The sequence below is a fragment of the Ostrea edulis genome, chromosome 2 (assembly GCF_947568905.1).
Source record: "Ostrea edulis chromosome 2, xbOstEdul1.1, whole genome shotgun sequence".
Lineage (NCBI taxonomy): Eukaryota > Metazoa > Mollusca > Bivalvia > Ostreida > Ostreidae > Ostrea > Ostrea edulis.
In genome coordinates this window covers 106,996,849-107,017,142 of record NC_079165.1, presented here as the reverse complement: position 1 = coordinate 107,017,142, position 20,294 = coordinate 106,996,849, and the positions used below count along the sequence as shown (strand labels likewise).

Below are 20,294 nucleotides of genomic sequence, written 5' to 3'. Positions count from 1 at the left end.
TTGTTGAATAATCTCATTTTGGAAATTCTTACAATGGCATTGCTTAATTCCATGAAGAGTGACAAAAAGCATTTCAAATATTGGGATCAATGTAAGTCTCTAAAATGTTTGAGGTTTGCAGGCAGGAATTAATCCTTTTTATAATGTATAATATTACCCAGTAATCCAAACTAAGCCAGCCAGGTAGACATTCTCCGAGTGTCCCATTACCTGGTGACCCTGGGCTATTTTATTGTGTCCAGTATGCTGTTTTTCATGGTTGGCTAAATTCTGTTAAACAACTTCATACCTGACACTAATGCATTACATTGTAAGTCAGGGTTTCGTTCTTACTTTTTTGTCTACATACAGTAAATGTGTCCGTTTCTGTAGGTTAACGTTTCTTATGTTGGATTATTTTACCTCTTATTAGACACGTGGCATTTCCAGCATTCTAACAGTCAGCATTGATGTAAAAATTGGACTGGATTCATTCATGCGCTTATAGTACTAGTGCCATTGAATATTTATACTTATTCCAGGAAGTTTTTATGCAGGTACTTTATCAGGGAAGGTTTGAATTTTTCAGCATTTTCATCTGATGATAGTTTATCACTCGACTCGTCCCCATTCAATGGGTTTTTTTTTATTAGGTGAACAGTTGTTACAAATTTTGACAGCAGATGGTTTAATTTGCCAAAGTATAATATGTGATGTATTTGTATGTTGTATACAGCTTGACTTTTGTGTTCATAAACATATCATAAAGCTAAGAATTTTTGCTTGAATGCGAATGCTATACATTCAACCAGTGACTGTCTGTTTGGAATTAAAACATGCACCAACATTGGTTTTGGTCATTCTTGAACTGACACTGGGTTTATTATTATTATTATTATTATTTATTCATTTATCTATTTGGTCATAAAACTATAATGTTTAAAACATATTTATAGTTTAAGTTAATTCAAGGTTTGCTGTAAGTAGTTATTATGTAAAGCAACAGTTTTTACTTATAATTTCATTTCTTTCAAATTTTGTTATAATTTCTTTGTTTCATTTTATACAACAGTCACACTTTTGATATAAAACACTGACCCTTAACTTGTATGTTTTCAAAAAAAATTCTGTTTTGTATATATAATTAATTAGCAGAATGTTAAAAAATGCAGACTTGATATTTCTTGAAGAAATATGAAAATATGAAGAAAATGAAGAGTTTTCAGTATAAAAAAAATTCAAAAACTGTTATTTGTACAAGGGAAATTTTCGTGCACAGGTATAACTTTGCCAGTAGAATATCAAAACATATTCATACATGTTTGTACCATTGACTGCAAACTTAAGCATTTGAAGTTCACATTGTGGGTTCTGAGAGAGGTAATTCAAGAAAATAAATTTCATTTTTGAAAATACATGGGGGTATGAACTGAGACACTAAGCCAACATACTTCATGAAGCTAATTAAAATCAGGTTTATATATAAGCTTCAGGTTAATGTCATTCTAAGACTTGGGTCTTGAACAGATCTATAAGTTTATGGTTTGTCATTTAGACATGAGTCTTGAACAGATCTATAAGTTTATGGTTTTGTAATGTATTGTTTATTAACCAAGAACCATACAGTTCATAGGTATAAAGTATATACAACAACTTATACAATGAAATAGTAACAGAACATAATATATCATACTGACGTACATAGACAGGATAGAATAAATACAGAAGATAATCTTAAAATAACTGAGATCTAATAGATGAACATTTATATAGGTATTTACCAAGTTTACATAATTCTGTAATATTTGCAGTTGATAATAGTTCGACAAGCTTGAAAGTGGAGGGGTGTTTTAATATAATAATATTTCTTTAAATACTGTTTTCTACAATCATTATAAAAAGGACATACTAATATAAAATGATATTAATCATCTTCAATACTCTCTGAACATAATGTACATTTTCTGTCGTTTCTTGGAATATTGCTAAATCTACCTTGTTCAATTTCTAATCTATGTGAGGATAATCGGTATTTACTAATATTTTGAACATGCATACTTGGAACAGATTTTGTAAGAAACAATTGTAATTTAAAACATTCATTGACATATTTATATAAGTTACATTTTGGTGATGTCTCAGATCTAACACTATAAATTTCTTGTATAAACACATCTTGTATAAATAAATGTTTTACTTCAGATAAAAATTTGTTTTCATTTATATCATAAGTACAATTCCATACATATCCAAATCCTAAAGAATATAATAAATTTCTTACATATGTCACCCAACAAGTAAAAGAATTTGAGTCACAAACATCTAACATTTCCTGATAAATACTCTTTAAAATACAATTATTTGTCTTCTTTAATTTATTTGTCATTCAAACTTGAGTCTTGAACAGCTGGTCTATAAGTTTATGGACTATTCTGGTTTAGGTCTGCAAGGAACTACAATGTAATTAACACTTCAAGGTCTGATCTTCCTCAAACCCTAATGAACAGCAGTAAAAGTTCCACATCATAATAAACCAAAAGTTTCACATCATGATAAACCAAAAGGTTCACATCATGATAAACCAAACGTTTCACATCATAATAAACCAAAAGTTCCACATCATGATAAACCAAAAGGTTCACATCATGATAAACCAAACGTTTCACATCATAATAAACCAAAAGTTCCACATCATGATAAACCAAAAGGTTCACATCATGATAAACCAAAAGGTTCACATCATAATAAACCAAAAGGTTCACATCATGATAAACCAAAAGGTTCACATCATAATAAACCAAAAGGTTCACATCATAATAAACCAAACGTTTCACATATAACCAAACGTTTCACATGATAAACTAAAAGTTTCCCATTATGTTAATTCCAAAAGATCCCAATTCTTAAACCCAGTCAGATCCAAAATTCAAAGATTTTTATTTCATATAATCCACGTACAGTTTAATATCCCTGCGATTTTCTGCTTCCACATAATATTTCACTTTTTATTGCTGCATTTAATTGTTTTCCCAACAACTAATCACTACATATATTAACATATAATTATAAACTGCAGCCTGCTTAATGATGATTAATAACTATGACCTTTCACCTGACATCAAGAATTGCACCAATTAGTAACAGTCTGCTGCACATGGAACAATACCAGTGCAATCTATGGCACGCCAAATTCACAAAAATTAGCTAAACATAGTTTCACAGTTGATAAACTAGGTTTATGGACTGTAAACTATAGTTTATGGACCGTAAACTGTAGTTAACGACATTAATCTATATTTCACATCTGTAAACCATAGTTAACAGATAATCTATTTTTCACAAGCATAAACTATTATTAACAATGAAAACAATCATTGGCGATTGCAAAACATAGTTTATCTGATAAATACGGTTTCACGATTGTAAACTACAGTTTACAAGTCTAACTAATATTAACGAATGTAAATGATAGTTTATGGTTTGTAAGATATAGTTTATAGTCATTTAATAATGCGCCGAATTCACAAAAAAGTGATAAACACAGTTTTGTAAGATATAGTTTATAGTCATTTAATGCGCTGAATTCACAAAAAAGTGATAAACACAGTTTTGTTTAATATAGTTTATAAGTAAAAATTGCAGTTAGCTGCATAGTATGGCACGCCAAATTCACAAAAATTAGCTAAACATATAGTTTCACAGTTGATAAACTAGGTTTATCGACTGTAAACTATAGTTTATGGACCGTAAACTAATAGTTAACGACGTTAATCTATATTTCACATCTGTAAACCATAGTTAACAGATAATCTATGTTTCACAAGCGTAAACTATAATTAACAATGAAAACAATCATTAGCGATTGCAAAACATAGTTTATCTGATAAATACAGTTTCACGATTGTAAACTACGGTTTACAAGTCTAAACTATTATTAAGTTTATCTGATAAATATAGTATCACAATTTGTGAAACTAGGATTAACAATTGCGAACTATATAGTTAACAAATGTAAATTATAGTTTACAAATGTGAATCTGTATTTATCAGCAAATTCTATTGTTAACATTTATTTAAAGACAGATAAACTTGGATTAGCATTTGTAAACTATAGTTTACAACCGTTAAATATAGTTTTACGGATGAAAACTATAGTTAACGAATCGTTAAAGCTATAGTTTACGGTCCGTAAACTTTAGTTTACAGTCGATAAACCTAGTTTATCAACTGTGAAACTATATGTTTAGCTCATTTTTGTGAATTTGGCGTGCCATAGCATAGTTTATGATCAAAAACTATAATTAACGAATGTTAAACATAGTTTATCTGATAAATATAGTATCACAATTTGTGAAACTAGGATTAACAATTGTGAACTATAGTTAACGAATGTAAATTATAGTTTACAAATGTGAATCTGTATTTATCAGCAAAATCTGTTGTTAACGTTTATTTAAAGACAGATAAACTTGGATTAGCATTTGTAAACTATAGTTTACAATCATTAAATATAGTTTTACGGATGAAAACTATAGTTAACGAATCGTTAAAGCTATAGTTTATGGTCCGTAAACTATAGTTTACAGTCCATAAACCTAGTTTATCAACTGTGAAACTATATGTTTAGCTCATTTTTGTGAATTTGGCGTGCCATAGCATAGTTTATGATCAAAAACTATAATTAACGAATGTTAAACATAGTTTATCTGATAAATATAGTATCACAATTTGTGAAACTAGGATTAACAATTGTGAACTATAGTTAACGAATGTAAATTATAGTTTACAAATGTGAATCTGTATTTATCAGCAAAATCTGTTGTTAACGTTTATTTAAAGACAGATAAACTTGGATTAGCATTTGTAAACTATAGTTTACAATCATTAAATATAGTTTTACGGATGAAAACTATAATTAACGAATCGTTAACTATAGTTTACGGTCCGTAAACTATAGTTTACAGTCGATAAACCTAGTTTATCAACTGTGAAACTATGTTTAGCTCATTTTTGTGAATTTGGCATGCCAATAGCAATCGCATTGCAGTCTATGCGAAAGACATCGGACCGTCGGACCTGACCGATGTACAGTGCCTGAGGTCCGATGCATCATTTTTTTACACCGGACCGAAATGTCCGATGTCTCAGTGTCCGGTTTTGAACTTTACTATTTTGATGCGGAGTCATTTAAATATTTGTTATAAGAAAAAATAGCACACAAATCCAAATATGTAAATGAATGTGATTAAAACCGCATGGACCATCTAAAGTATTATACGGGAGGGATCCCAAGTATAATAAATAAGATTTCCTTGGTTTTGCATTTTCAGGTGTTTCACTTTTTTACATTAGGTTTTTCGGTCTGACAAAATTTGGTTCGGTCCGATGTGTTCATTGATTACACAGGACCGAATGTCCTGTGTGGTTCAAAAAACTTTCGCATAGACTGGCATTGTTTTGTCATAACTCATCTGGGTCAGGTTAGTTGTATATTGTGTAACGTTCCATTGGAGAATTTTTCACTCATATGGAGACGTCACCATTGCCGGTGAAGAGCTGCAAAACTTGGGTCTATGATGCTGTATGCTTGTGACTCAATTGAGCAAGAAGATCTTTATTATACCACACCTGCTGTGACACGGGGCCTCGGTTTTTGCGGTCTCATCCAAAGGACCACCCCATTTAGTCACCTTTTACGACAAGCAAGGGGGTACTGAGGACCTTATTCTAACCCGGATCCCCATGGGACCATGACTGGAATTGCATTTTTTGTTGTTGTAGTAGCTGTATTGCATTGTAAGCCTTAATACATGGACTTTTCTGGTCAAAGTTTGTCGCCCGTACTGTATGTATCTCGATAGTTAGATCACTTCAGAAGGTCTGTTAACGTATCATCTGCTATTTCATGGAATAATTCACCAGATTTCTTAAAAATTGTGTTGAGGGGGGGAGGGGGGGGGGGGCAGGTTGAGGCTACAATTGTTTTACATAAAATTATGTGGAAAAATTTATTTTAGCTTCTTTTTTTCACAACCAACATGGCCATACTTTGTCAAAAACTATTTCAGTTGTTCAAATCGTAGTCCCTATGTTCATGAATGGTCCGCATAGTTACAGGGTTTAAACTTGACCAAAAAATACTGGTAGCTGGCACCTGGGCCCATATATAACAATCAGATTTTAGTTACCTAGGTTAAAAATTGGTTGCCCAGGTGAAAATCTATGAAACAGAAAGTAAACACTATGTCAAAAATTTATTTATATATACATGTACTTAAAACAAATTGGTCACAGTTTTCCAGCAGACTTAGACGCTGCTAAATTTATGGCACAGTGTGCACAACATTCCATATTCGGAATCAATTAGCTACTCCTGGTCTTTTGTCTCAAGGGTGTTAAAACTTTCTTGTTCTTTTTGTACTGTCATAATTAAGTCCTGAAATATGTCTTTAAATCCTCCAAGAATTCTTTTCATGCCTATCTTTTATTTTGAAGTATTAACTGCCATTGACAAAAGTTTGAGATATTTGACTTCTACAAGATGTAATTCCTAAGATAACAATCTGTGAATCTGATTGAGTCATCCAGACTAATATGATCTTAAAAGTTAATTATCACATGTATGAATGAATTGGTAAAATGTTATATTGTCTAGGTGGTATTTCTGTTGTTGCTAGTAAATAATATGAGATACTGCAGTGCTGATATAATTAGTTAGCAAACGCATGATATTTATGAGTACTAAATGAGACTGCCACTAATCCTTTCTTTTTGCTGAAGAAAAATTAACTCATTCATAACAGAGAATTTTTACTAATTTAAAAAAGTTGCAGTGGAATAACTTTTCTAAAAAAAAAAAATAGTAATAATTTTAAAAATATTTTGGTGGAAAAAAGGGATTTAAAAGAATGTGTTATTATATGTGACCTGGTATTTTTCAAATGTATGTGGGTATATAAATGCACATTAAAAAATATTTTTGTAAAAAAAATCTTATATTCTAGTAATTATTTTATTTTGTAATCTTTATTTGCATTAATTGTCAACTCTCCAATGAGGATGTCTTCGGCTGTTGAACATCCATATTGAATATAAAACACTATAATAAATTGCACTTGATTATAAGGTCGACACTGTAAACTGACTACACTGGGTGTACAATGGCGTAGACAAATTAGTACGCCCCTTGTAGACAAATTAGTACACCCCTTGTAGACAAATTAGTACACCCCTTGTAGACAAATTAGTACGGCCCTTGTAGACAAATTAAGTACGCCCTTTGTAGACAAATATGCCCCTTGCAGACAAATCAAGCACGACCATTGAAGCTGAAATGTGCGTGTATTTTGTCAGTTTCTTTGTCCATTCAGTGATCTGAATCCAATGCTATGTATTGAATTTGAGTTTATTTATAATTGTCTTTAAATTTTTATTAAGTTTATATGAAATTAAACTATGGAGGTGAAACACATTACAATCCCACTTTTCATTGGTATGGAAGTAAATTCATTAGTATGGAAGTAAAGTGTTCCCCGTCATTTATAGGACATTGTCCTTTGACACAGTTAAGATTCGTATATTGGACGATACTGTGATGATCAAACAGAGGACAAGTCATTGAGCTGAAAATCATTTCATTGACTATCTGAATAAAAAACTATCCGGTTCCTACTAGTACACAGATTTAAAGGTCATTGATACCTCAGTATTGCTGATTATTTAGTTATATAGGATCATAGGTTTTTTCACTCTGTATAAATCCTTCTCTTTCATGCCAGTCTGTAAAGTCAATGAAAAGTGACATTATTGGGGCTATTAACAACCTGTTTACCTTTGTCTTGCAGATGATGAGTAGGGGGAATTTGGAGTGTGTATGAAGACTGTCACAATGAACCCCGGGATGGGGCATGACCCTATGTCATCAGAGTCCAGCCATATGCAGCTTTTAAACCATGGAGCCATTGACTTTCTGGAAGGTAATCAAAACTTTTGGGGCCGTTGACCTCGTCTTTATTGATCTGACGTAGGAGGCTTTGTACATATAAGTAATTTGGGCTCGCATGACATTCCCTGATAATTTAAAAAGCTCTACAGCTGATGGTGATAGATTACCCGGTGGTACAAATGTATGTGATAGTGAATGGAACTGAATATTTATGTACTGATGTGGAAGACTTTGAAAACTGTAAGTACCTGTAAGCGTAGGTGATAGTGAATGGAACTGAATATTTATGTACTGATGTAATAGACTGTGAAAACTGTAAGTATATACCTATACTTTATCGTGGAGTCTTCCATTATTTGTCTCCAAACTTACCTGTTGATATTGTTTTTAAAAGAAATGTATATTTTGAGGTATTGAATTTAATGTGATATTATACTGTGACCATGATGTTGTTACCTTGTGGCATTCAACTGGCAATTAACCTTGAATTGCTAGATAAACAGGCAAAATTTATCAAAGCTTACCTTGGTTCAGATAGAGCTTGGCACAAACATGCAATATAATCAATACATGCAGGAAATTGTGATATTGATATGGATTCTATGATATTAGCAATATGATATTATAGAGATATGTAACACCTATTTTTTTTTATTGTTGGCAGAAAAGGTTGAACTATGAATTGTAGGTTTTACAACAGATGGATCTAAAATGCGGTCTGAAGCGTCCCCTAAATAATGTCAACAAACAACAGAGTATTATTGTCATATGTACATTAATATAGAACCTGTATTATGCAGTGTTTAACAGGTTGCATTATCATATCTAATATCAAAACAAAGTTTTACTTTCTTTGATTCAAATTATGGATATCACTTAATTTTTAAAATAAGAAACAAATGTACATTTTGTCAAACTATAGGTTCGGGACCATGGGTCATATAGCTAGAAATAGACTACTCTCTACCACAGGTATATAGATTTCAACAGAAATATTACACAACAGACACTTGTTCAGTGTGATTCAAATGTTCAACTTCAGTTCATTGGCATCTGATAAACGCAAACATTCACAGAGCTAGATTGATGCCCCCCCCCCCCCCCCCCCCCAAACCTTCCACTAAATTAATTGACAATTTGTAATGCTAAGTAGGCAATATGACAATTTTGAGAGAATTGCCATGGAATTGTTAGAATATGTAAAGATATCAATTCACATATTTACAAGAAGTCGGGTCACTAATACTTTTTCATATCATTAAAAATATAGGGCAGATTTTAGGTTTGTGAACTTCATTTTGAATGAATTCCACATTTGATTATTCCATCAATATAGGTGAATATATTATCACAGGATTCAGTTGCACAAAAGTTAGACAGTGTTATTTGACAGATATGATAAGAGTGTAAGATTTAATTGCACGTTAATGAGCTAAATCTTTGTGCATCTGGGCCCCAATGAGCCATTGATACAAGCTTGAGTTAAGAAATTTTATTGGTATTTTTGTCCACAGTGTGAAGTGATGATAATTTAATGTGCCTGTCTTGGTTTGAACATGCAATCACGCTGAGGTGTAGAAATCCATTACACTCTCAGGTCAGGGAAAATAATTTGATAGTAAAATAATAATGAAGAATTACTGAGAAGATGTATAATAAAGGCTTTAAGGGCGAGAGAAGGTTTCCATGACTCTGTAATCACACGTTCTACATCATGACCCTACATTGCTCGAGTGAAATATCAGGCAAGGAAAATCAGTGAAATTGTGGTATTAATGTGTGTAACAGAAGGGAGAAAATGCAATGGATCAGACCGGGATTCAAACCCAGGCCCCCTGAATCTCTAGTCAGGTACTCTACTAACTGAGCTGTCTGGCCACCGGCGATCGAACCCGGCCGACTGCTACATTTGCAATCCTTATTTTTCAGTCATAATACTGCTTGGTTAATTACTATAGTGATAGGAAGGGGGATATAAAAACATAGACTATATGCAGAGTTTGCATTAATCTTATTAGGAATTAATTACTAATTATACAGAGCTATATCAACTTTTGCATTTGAATGTTTTCCTCATTGTCAAGCAGGGGAGATAACTATAAGATAGGAAAGTTCTTGGTTTACTGAAATGAATTTACAATTTTCGTACACATTTACAAAAATATAACTGATTGAATATATTGATTTTGTAGTTTGAATGTATGAGTGATTGTAGATTTTTGGGGTAACATTGCAGCTCAGCCCACTCAGGTGTCCATTAAAAGCCCATACAGAATAGAAAATGGAAATTATATATGTTAATTAAAATGATATAGTATTATGTTAGACCTCTTATTATGTCATAGATCTCTCTCTCTTTCTCTCTCCCATTTTTCATGGGTTCCCTGAATATCTCGGTCACTGGAGTGCAGTACACTCAAACTCAGGCCAACGACCCTATGACTGATGAGGAAGATATTGATCACTGGATTAGCTGGAAATGTAAAACAGACAGCGGCACAAAATGTAAAAAATACTGCTTCTTATAGAAGCTAGGTGTCACAATGAGGAAATGAGAGAGAATCGATATTTGATACAGTTGTTTACAACAGAACTTAATAAAAATGAATATAACCAAAAGTTTGCATTAAACATTGTTTGTGGTTTGAGTACATCAGGATGATGGAGACTATATAAACTGAATAGAAAATTTTCACTTAATTATATCATTCTGAATGAAGGTCCAATATACTCTGTACTGAATAAGAATTGGTGACTGAGATAATGATTAGTTTATGATCACCTTTGAGTCATGTCTTGTATTTTTTTTCTACTTTTAGATATGACTAAGAGGAAAGATAATTTCTTACTTGATGTATTATAATTTAGTTGAGTTGATGGGCACTACAAATATTTTTTCTAAGATTTCATAAAGATAGGCCTAATTTATATATATTCACGAACAGTTGTATATCTATGATTACCATCAATGTGATAAAAGACTGGACACACACACACAAGGCAGAATTGTTACACTATGATTCAGAGCATATATTTGTAATATCATTATTATACAAAGTTCTATAGAAATCTATTCAGCTATTTATTGTCTATCTTGATTTTACAAATCACCTTTCTTAATTATCTGATATGTCTTGAACCAAAACTTATCGCCATCCAAAAATAAAGTTATTTTGATCGATGCATCATCAGTTTTAGTAATTGTTGTCCTTATAATGGGTATATCATGTTGTGTTTTTATTCAATTTTTTAAATCTTGATTTTACCACTAAAATTTATTATTTTAAGAATGAGAATTTATCTCAGATTTGAATAGTAAGCATTCGTGTACATTTGATTTTCAATACTTTTTAATCTGTCTCTCTCTCTCCCCCCCCTCTCTCTCTCTCTCTCCCCCTCTCTCTCTCCTCTCTCTCTCTCTCTCTCTCTCTCTCTCTCTCTCTCTCTCATATATATATATATATATATTATTTTGATTTTACTGTCGTACAACATACACTTCACACATTGCGTTGTGGGTTCTTTGGGGTGTGTAGACGTCACTTATGTTTGTCACGAGTTATCTCCCGCTTCTCATTACTGACCAGGCATGACAACAAATACAGAAGCGATGACTATATTTTCTGTTCAGACCTTCACAATCACCGAGAATGTCCGAGCGAAAATGTAGGTAGTTTACGCTAGCATATTGTTGTATGTAATCAAAATCAATGTAGAACGAAATAGTTTTTAGTGTGGACGGATCCATACGATGGGAGATTGGCGTATTGCCAAATACATGGACCTGTTCCACAACATTGCATCGGATAATCTGCTTGTGTGTGTGTGTGTGTTTATTTCAGCTATGGACAATGTGTATACTAAACTATTTAGCATGACATTGGACAAGCTCGGGTTGGTCTATTTTCAAGACAGATATTGTTGAATACACGATCGTTCTCAGATGTAAACAACGACTTTACGTAGAAGGGGATGCGTGTAGCAGATGATAAAACTAGTGAAATTATTTGTATGTGTGTTGTATGTAGCCGGACATAGCTTGGTAGACTCCTTAAAGGGCACGTGAGACGAAGTAAATTTGTTTTTATTATTGCAGCGCCTATGAATGCAGATCAGCCGTATGGAATGGATCATCATGGTACCTATATGTCACAGGCCACATACGACCCCTACATCTACAACCAGAAGAGTAATTATATGGTGCACCAAGGAATCAAAAGTAGGTATATCTTCAACAAGTCGGTGTGCATTAGTGACAGGTTGCATATATAGATATTGAACACCTTACAATGTGTGTGTGTATGTATATATATATATATATATATCTGTGTGTGTGTGTGTGTGTGTGTGTGTGTGTGTGTCAAACTGTTTAGAAATTAAAAATATTCAGATTGGTAGAAAATTCATCTCGCCACAAGAATGTTTTCATTTTATTCTAATCCTGTAGAATTTTAAAATGGATGGTTTATGGTTTTTATATACTGGTATTTCCTTAGTGTCCTGTTCTGTTTTACAATTATTTATTTTGTTTTACACATTCTCAATACTATCATTTGCTAGTGTCCTGTTCTGTTTTACAATTATTATACCCCCCGCAACAAGTTGTGGGGGGTATACTGGAATCGGGTTGTCCGTCTGTAGATGCAATGGTTTCCGGGCTCTAAAGCATTATCCTTTCCACCTACCGTCACCATATCATATATATGGACTACCCATGGGATGAAGATGTTCCCTATCGATTTTGGAGTCAAAGGTCAAGCGCACTGGACATTGAAGTAGAATATGGTTTCCAGGCTCTAAAGCGTTATCCTTTCCACCTACAGTCACCATATCATACATATGGACTACCCATGGGATGAAGATGTTCCCTATCGATTTTGGGGGTCAAAAGGTCAAGCACACTGGACATTGAAGTAGCAATATGGTTTCCGGGCTCTAAAGCGTTATCCTTTCCACCTACAGTCACCATATCATACATATGGACTAACTATGGGATGAAGATGTTCCCTATCGATTTTTGGGTCAAAAGGTCAAAGGTCACGCGCACTGGACATCGAAGTAGCAATATGGTTTCCATTTAATTTCTTCAACGGCTTTTTTCATCGCATGGAACACCCTTTGGGAGATTGGGGTAAGCGGGGGGTATTCTTAGTGAGCATTGCTCACAATTATTTATTTTGTTTTACACATTCTCAATACTATCATTTGCTACATGGAGAGATAGAATAACCAGACTTAACCCCATTTTGTCCAAACCCAGCCCAATTTATTTAGAAATTAACAAGGTTCTTTGGTAAAGTACATATGATTAATGTTCAGACTATGTACATGTAACTGAAGCAGATTAGTTCAAACTAGTGACATTTGACCTAAAGGTTGCTTATGCTGGTCAGGTTGTATTCTAAGGACATTTGAACAATGTCAAGGTTACTTTGAGAAAAATGTTAGATATTCTTGTCCATATCATACCTTTACCATACAGAAAGAGAATATATTCACATTTAGACAAGGTCACGTTAAGACAAAGTCACATTAAGACAAGACAAGGTCACGTTAAGACAAGACAAGGTCACATTAAGACAAGGTCACATTTAGACAAGGTCATATTAAGATAAGGGTTAGAATTCTTGGTAGGATCGTTATTGTTTAGCAGAACAGTTTCAGGTTTTTGTACCCTCTGCAGTGTGTCATGTCAAATTGTATCCCAAGGTTATCTTGACAGTATCAAAATTTCAAGGTCATGTCGAGAAAAGTATAATTGTTATTGATGTTTTTCAAATTTTAACTCTATAAAGTTCAATATGACCTTGTCATTAATGTGTGGTATATCTGTACATTTACTTATATATGTGAGTAATTCAGTAAGGTAAATAGTAAGATTGGGCTCATTTAAGAGAGATTTTATTAATATGATAAGATTAAAGCTAGCTTTATACTGATTTCACATGTTCAAATATTGAGGACAAAAAGAATTTCACAAAATATGTTCCGAAATCTTCTCTGTAGTGGAGTAGTTTCACAACTTTTGATCAACTGTGGCAGCTTTCCCTGCCAATGATCTGAATACTAGGGCAGCTAATTAAAAACCTGTTTTATTTTCGTGGAAGGTTAATTGCGATGTTTCTGCAGACTGCGTAAATTCTGCCCTTTTTACTTTGATAGCATTTATTAAAATGTCATAATTACACATTTTTAAATTATTTTGAATGCATGTTTAGTCATAAGAAAGTATTAGGATTTTTTATTTGTTTGATTATTTTATTAACTTTTTAAACACATAGTTCCTTGCATCAATCATTTCACTATTACATAATCTTTCGTAACCTGTGATATATTATTTTTTCGTAACTTGAAGTAAGGGATACTCATTTATTCTTCCATGTTTCCTTGATTCGCAAGTCTTCTATAAAGATAGTGGGTCTCCAGATTAGAGCACTATGATAAATACTTGTCCCTTTATAGTGGGTCTCCAGATTAGAGCACTATGATAAATACTTGTCCCTTTATAGTGGGTCTCCAGATTAGAGCACTATGATAAATACTTGTCCCTTTATAGTGGGTCTCCAGATTAGAGCACTATGATAAATACTTGTCCCTTTTTTCAAAGAATTAACAACACGCTTACATACAGTCAGTGGGCGAATTTAAGACTGGGCAAAACTGTATTCTCTTAACTGTGTCTGGGCGATGTAAATGCGGCAAAGTCCTCTGCACGTGTATCGAGGTGAAAAAAGCATGGGGAAGAAATTAACTCTGTATGCAGTAGTGAGTTTCCCTATCTGAGCATCTCATTGTAAGTTAAGCCCCTTTTTGGCAATTTTATTCATAATCACAGCCAAAAAAAGTCTTGGGTCTGCACATGGTTTGCCTTGATAAAGTATCGATGAGTCTCTGGGTGAATCATCCATTATTCAGCCCTCCTGCTGATAACTTTTACATTTGAATACTCGCACCTCCATATTTTACAGCTACCATTGATTGCTGGATATAGTTTTGTAGATTTACCCAAATAAAATCCGGAAATATCTTAATCTGAATTTGGAAAATGCAAAACTATACATATAAGTTTCTATGAAAGCCTTTTTGAGTTGTTGGAGCCAAGATTTTAGATAACTAGACATCAATGTATGTCTAATGAGAAATGTTTTTTGACCCATCAGGATATTTTAAGAGTGAATTGTAATGGCCAGATCTAGAATTTAGGAGCCTATGGCTTTGCAATAGTGAGTTTTTATTGTAAGACTGTAGCGGTATTAAGCTTTAGGCGTCGTTAGTTTGTTCCTAAAATGTCTCATTATCCTCCAATTAGCTAAAGCCTACCATGTGTTTTTGTGGTACTGAAAGAATTATGTATGAAGTTATGACAGATATTCATTTTATATTCATGTACCCTCCCCCCCCCCCCCCCCTTTCAATGTCTTTTATTGCTATCATTTAAAGATGGTCTATAGATTATATTTACCATGGTAGTTTCTTTGATTTTTATATAGATAGGCACTTGTCATCTTAAGATGGGAGTTATTGATCTACATTAATTCCCTGTATGACAGTGTTTGAAATCTGTAACAGCCCAACCTTGTGGAATCAATTATTTCCTGCTAAATCTATGATGGGAGTTGATACATTTTTTTCTGTTTGTGTTTTTTCACAGTACAGCATAGAGTTGGATTTCAGCTTTGTACTTTTACAATGAAGCTGAACTATCTTGTGATTCTGTAGATTAATTTGTAAGTCAAGGAAAATGGATGGTGGAAGTTTTCCTCAGAGAATCTGCATAATTAAGCAACATTGAGTGTGTTGAAGTGTGTTGCTCTCTGTTTTCTGGAAATGGGCATATGATCCATGGCTTTTCATGACTGTAATAGTTCTATTAGATTTTGATAATTTGTTGCCTTGATTTGTAGTCATAAGTTTGTGTATATAACATGAAGTATATGAATATGTTGTGTTTTTCAGATCAAGTGTTTGATCCGCAGGGAATGTACGAGATGCAGAGTCCCACTACAATGTCAGACCTGAGTATGTCTCCCTCCCCACCCCCACCCCCCAGAGTTTACAAGCCCTGTGTGGTGTGTAGTGACAAGTCCTCAGGGTACCACTATGGTGTGAGCTCTTGTGAAGGATGTAAGGTACCACATTATATTGATCCTTATCTTAAGACTTCTTCTTATCAATTACATGACCATTGACCAGAGCTGTGTAGTTTCTATTGTATCATTTCTCTCCTTCTGTTCTCTCCACCTCAGTGACTGAGGAAGAAAATTGAGATGTAAGAACGATGTTAAGGATTTTCTAATGGGTTTGTTTCAGGGATTCTTCAGACGGAGTGTTCAGAAAAACATGCAGTATACTTGCCACAAGGACAAGAACTGTCCTATCAATAAGGTCACCAGAAACCGCTGTCAATATTGTCGGCTTCAGAAATGTTATGCAAGCGGAATGTCCAAAGAAGGTATTGTTTTTTTTACTGTTAACAGAGCTAAACATGGCAGTGTGGATAACACTTTAATACTGGAAATGCAAGTATTTCATTTCATAAGCACTTCAATTTGTATTGAATGAATTCCATTGTAAAACGTACATAAGGACACAAACACAGCCTCCCCCCCCCCCCCCCCCCCCCCCCCCCCCCCCCTTTTGTATGCAACCCTGTTTCCAAGCTTTACGACATGTGTAATTTGTAAGGCAAGGTTACTTATTTAATCCTTTATATTTACTTTCACTCTGAAACTGAATACAGTGGAGCCTCGTTAATCCGGACACTTTGGTTCCCGGCAAAATCGTCCGGATAAATGAAGCATCCGGATAACTGAATCACATATTTTTTATCTTTACATAAGTAACCAACATGCTTACTTTATTGATGCGTGGTGAATTAAACACATTCTATCATTGGATTCAACCATTTGCATTAGTAAATAAATCATAATGTTAACATTTACATGCATTTCAAAGCTCTAAAATTGAAATATACGTGTGCAGTATATTTACCTATGCTTACATTGTACATGTATATTAGCACTACAAATAAATATACAAAACTGTGTACCTTATGTACTAAAACAAATAATGGAGCACTATATGTAACTATAAATAAATAAATCATTAGTAACTAACATAATCATTTACACTTCAAACATTTCATCACACTTTTACTTCTTAAACAAGTTAAAGAGGCCGACCATTTCCATCTGTCACGATTCACGGGTTCGATGGTCTGTCTAAACAATATTCATCATCCACAGTTGATTTAAGAATTTCGTGTTTGTCATGTCGGTTGACAACATTCTTTAACCAAAATTCTATCTGCCAGAGTTTATATTTCTTATTCTATAATTATCCAAGCCAATATCGGGAGAACAAAATCATTTAAGCTCGTAATATTAAGACCTACTATTGCTTTGATCTAACCACTCGCATATTTTCATGATGCGATAATAATGGAACAAAACTCGGGTGAAACCAACATTACGGGTACATACAAAATTTAATTGTCATTTTCCTTAAAATGGTAATTTTCTCACTTCAACCCAGAGTTTAAAAAATTGAAAGCAATAAAACTCTACAACATCGTAACAAGAAACAATCGTACACAGATACATTCTACATGCGTGACATTCTAAACATTAAAAACTTACAACATATATTTCACGCCAATCAGAAGTATAAGATCCATGATGATCAAGACTATAAAATAATATGCTACAGATTTATTTACAAGATTCAACACTACACGCAATACAGATCTTATGTGCAAAAATTGGCAATACAATGTCTCGACCGGCACGTGCTATCTACCTGACATATCATCACACACCACCTAATTAAAGGGAGGTGTTGACAGGGTACAGGTAATCGCTTCAATTAGGCAGTTTGGCTTGTTTTCTTTATAATTTACGCCTTGCTAAAATTGTCCGACACAGACTTTCCCTAAAAAAAAAATACCGTCCAGATTAACGGTACAATTTTCAATGCATTTTAACGTTTTGTAGTAGAAAATGACCGTCCGGATCCAGAACGCGAATTTCCGGATTAATGATGCAAAATAACGATTAAAAACGGTTCCCTAGAAGAAGCGTTCAGATTAATGGCGTCCGGATTACTGAGGCTCCACTGTATTAGTATTGCATATAAACTTTCAACCATTGAAATAGACTAATCACAGAATATGAATACACATGTAGACTAATCACAGAATATGAATACACATGTAGACTAATCACAGAATATGAATACACAATACACATGTAGACTAATCACAGAGTATGAATACACATGTAGACTAATCACAGAGTATGAATACACATGTAGACTAATCACAGAATATGAATACACATGTAGACTAATCACAGAATATGAATACACATGTAGACTAATTACAGAGTATGAATACACATGTAGACTAATCACAGAATATGAATACACATGTAGACTAATCACAGTGTATGAATGCACATGTAGACTAATCACAGAGTATGCAATGTTTAAAATTGAGATATAAGAAATTTTGAAAGTAAATGAGATCTTGAGCCTCTCAACACTGTCTTATATTTCATGGAGTGTTAACATGCTCTATTCCATACACTGGAGTGTTAACATACTCCATTCCATACGCCGGAGTGTTAACATGCTCCATTCCATACACCGTAGTGTTAACATGCTCCATTCCATACGCCGGAGTGTTAACATGCTCCATTCCATACGCCGGAGTGTTAACATGCTCCATTCCATACACCGGAGTGTTAACATGCTCCATTCCATATAACGGTGTGAAGAGCCTTGAGATGCATATCGTCTCGTATGAAAGGCATTTCTTTATTAACTTTTTTTCATGTTTTTATTCAAGAACGATTAAAGAAAATAGTCCCAGACTTCATGTCTATCCTTGTTGTATATATTATTGCTAACAATATTGATAGGTCGTAAAAATAACCTTCTTTTTTTTTGGTTTGCACTTTCTAGTATAGATATGTATGTGGTAAGGTGACATTAATTGGCATTTTGAATGACATCCAATCGCACCCATAAACATCACTACAAACGAAGAAACGACGTGATATTGGTGACTGAACAATCACTCCTTTATAGATACATAAACTGAGTTCATTAAAACAGAGAATTCCTTTAAAACTGATTTTTCTTATAACCATTTTTTTACACACACAGTTGAACTTCAGTATCTTGACACCGTTATCTCAAATACCATGGTTATGTTGACACCGTTATCTCAAATACCCTGGTTATGTTGACACCGTTATCTCAAATACCATGGTTATGTTGACACCGTTATCTCAAATACCCTGGTTATGTTGACACCGTTATCTCAAATACCATGGTTATGTTGACACCGTTATCTCAAATACCATGGTTATGTTGAAGTGATTCAGAAGTCCCATCCACTTATTCTTTACTTTACCCTCGATATCTCGAACCCTCAGATATCTTGAAGATTTGTCTCGTCCCATTGAATTTGAGATAACGAGGTTTGACTGTTTTTATGAAGGGCACTATCTGGGTATTCTTCATTTGTTCTTTTATAAGAGAGATTCTTTAGAAATAAGTTCTTTATAGACAAGTTTTACTGTTCATGAATATGTTCTGTTGAAATGAATCTTTGTATTTTTACAGCAGTGAGAAACGACAGAAACAAAAAGAAAAAGCCCAAGTTAGAGAATCCATCGTCCAACATTGAGGAGATCACGGAGGATGAACAAGGTGTTTTACAGGAGATTCTCGAGGCTCACAGAGTGACGTTTCCACAGATCGAGGAGGCAGTCCTATCTCCCATGTCCTGTCCCGATACTCGCAGTGATATTGAAAACGATGAGGCATCAAAAGAAAACACTGTACATGTATATTGATTTAGATATTAATAGTTTAATCAGTTTAGATTGCATTCAAAAACTTTGGAATCCATATCATTGTATTCACCTAGTTTGGGTAGTTAGTGGGAATCGCCATGTCCATTCTTACTTCTGTACGGGAAGGACAATAGAAACTGGTACTTGGCACAAATATTGTCTATGACACGAGAGAGAGTCATGACCTTGAAGTAAAGGTCATTTGGTCAAAGTCACTCGTAGCACCAGTTTGATCTTGGCACGTAAATGTTATCAATCTCATTTAGACAGCTTTAGTTCATGATGGTTTAATTTTGATAATGCAGTATGCTCTCAATTGAACAATGCTTGAGAATGTTTATCAGTAGAAAGTATAGGAACTGCTTATGGAGCTTCCCTAGTTATTGCATCTTTACTAGGTAGAGAAAAACTTTTCACCTATTAAAATTAGCCCAAATTGATTTCACAGTAATTAAGCCAATGCTCTATGCAATATGAAAATTTCAATGAAGAAGAATCGGAGCAGAGGT

General features: G+C 33.7%; 1 protein-coding gene across 11 annotated transcripts in view; it reads left to right on the top strand.

Annotated features, from left to right (window-relative positions):
• LOC125679081 (retinoic acid receptor beta-like) overlaps positions 1-20,294 on the top strand; it is a 73,138-nt gene that overhangs the window by 42,048 nt on the left and 10,796 nt on the right. For 2 of the 11 annotated variants that reach the window (XM_048918005.2, XM_048918003.2), the window contains 5 exons: positions 7,824-7,955; positions 12,021-12,143; positions 15,881-16,053; positions 16,235-16,376; positions 19,553-19,776. In XM_048918005.2, coding sequence (XP_048773962.2) covers positions 7,853-7,955; positions 12,021-12,143; positions 15,881-16,053; positions 16,235-16,376; positions 19,553-19,776 — 765 coding nt within the window. In that variant the 5' untranslated portion in view covers positions 7,824-7,852. Of the gene's footprint in view, positions 1-7,823; positions 7,956-8,069; positions 8,165-11,475; positions 11,591-11,648; positions 11,934-12,020; positions 12,144-12,569; positions 13,056-15,880; positions 16,054-16,234; positions 16,377-19,552; positions 19,777-20,294 lie in introns of those variants that run through there. The other 9 variants (XM_056155986.1, XM_048918006.2, XM_056155987.1 and 6 more) reach the window with 8 other exon arrangements.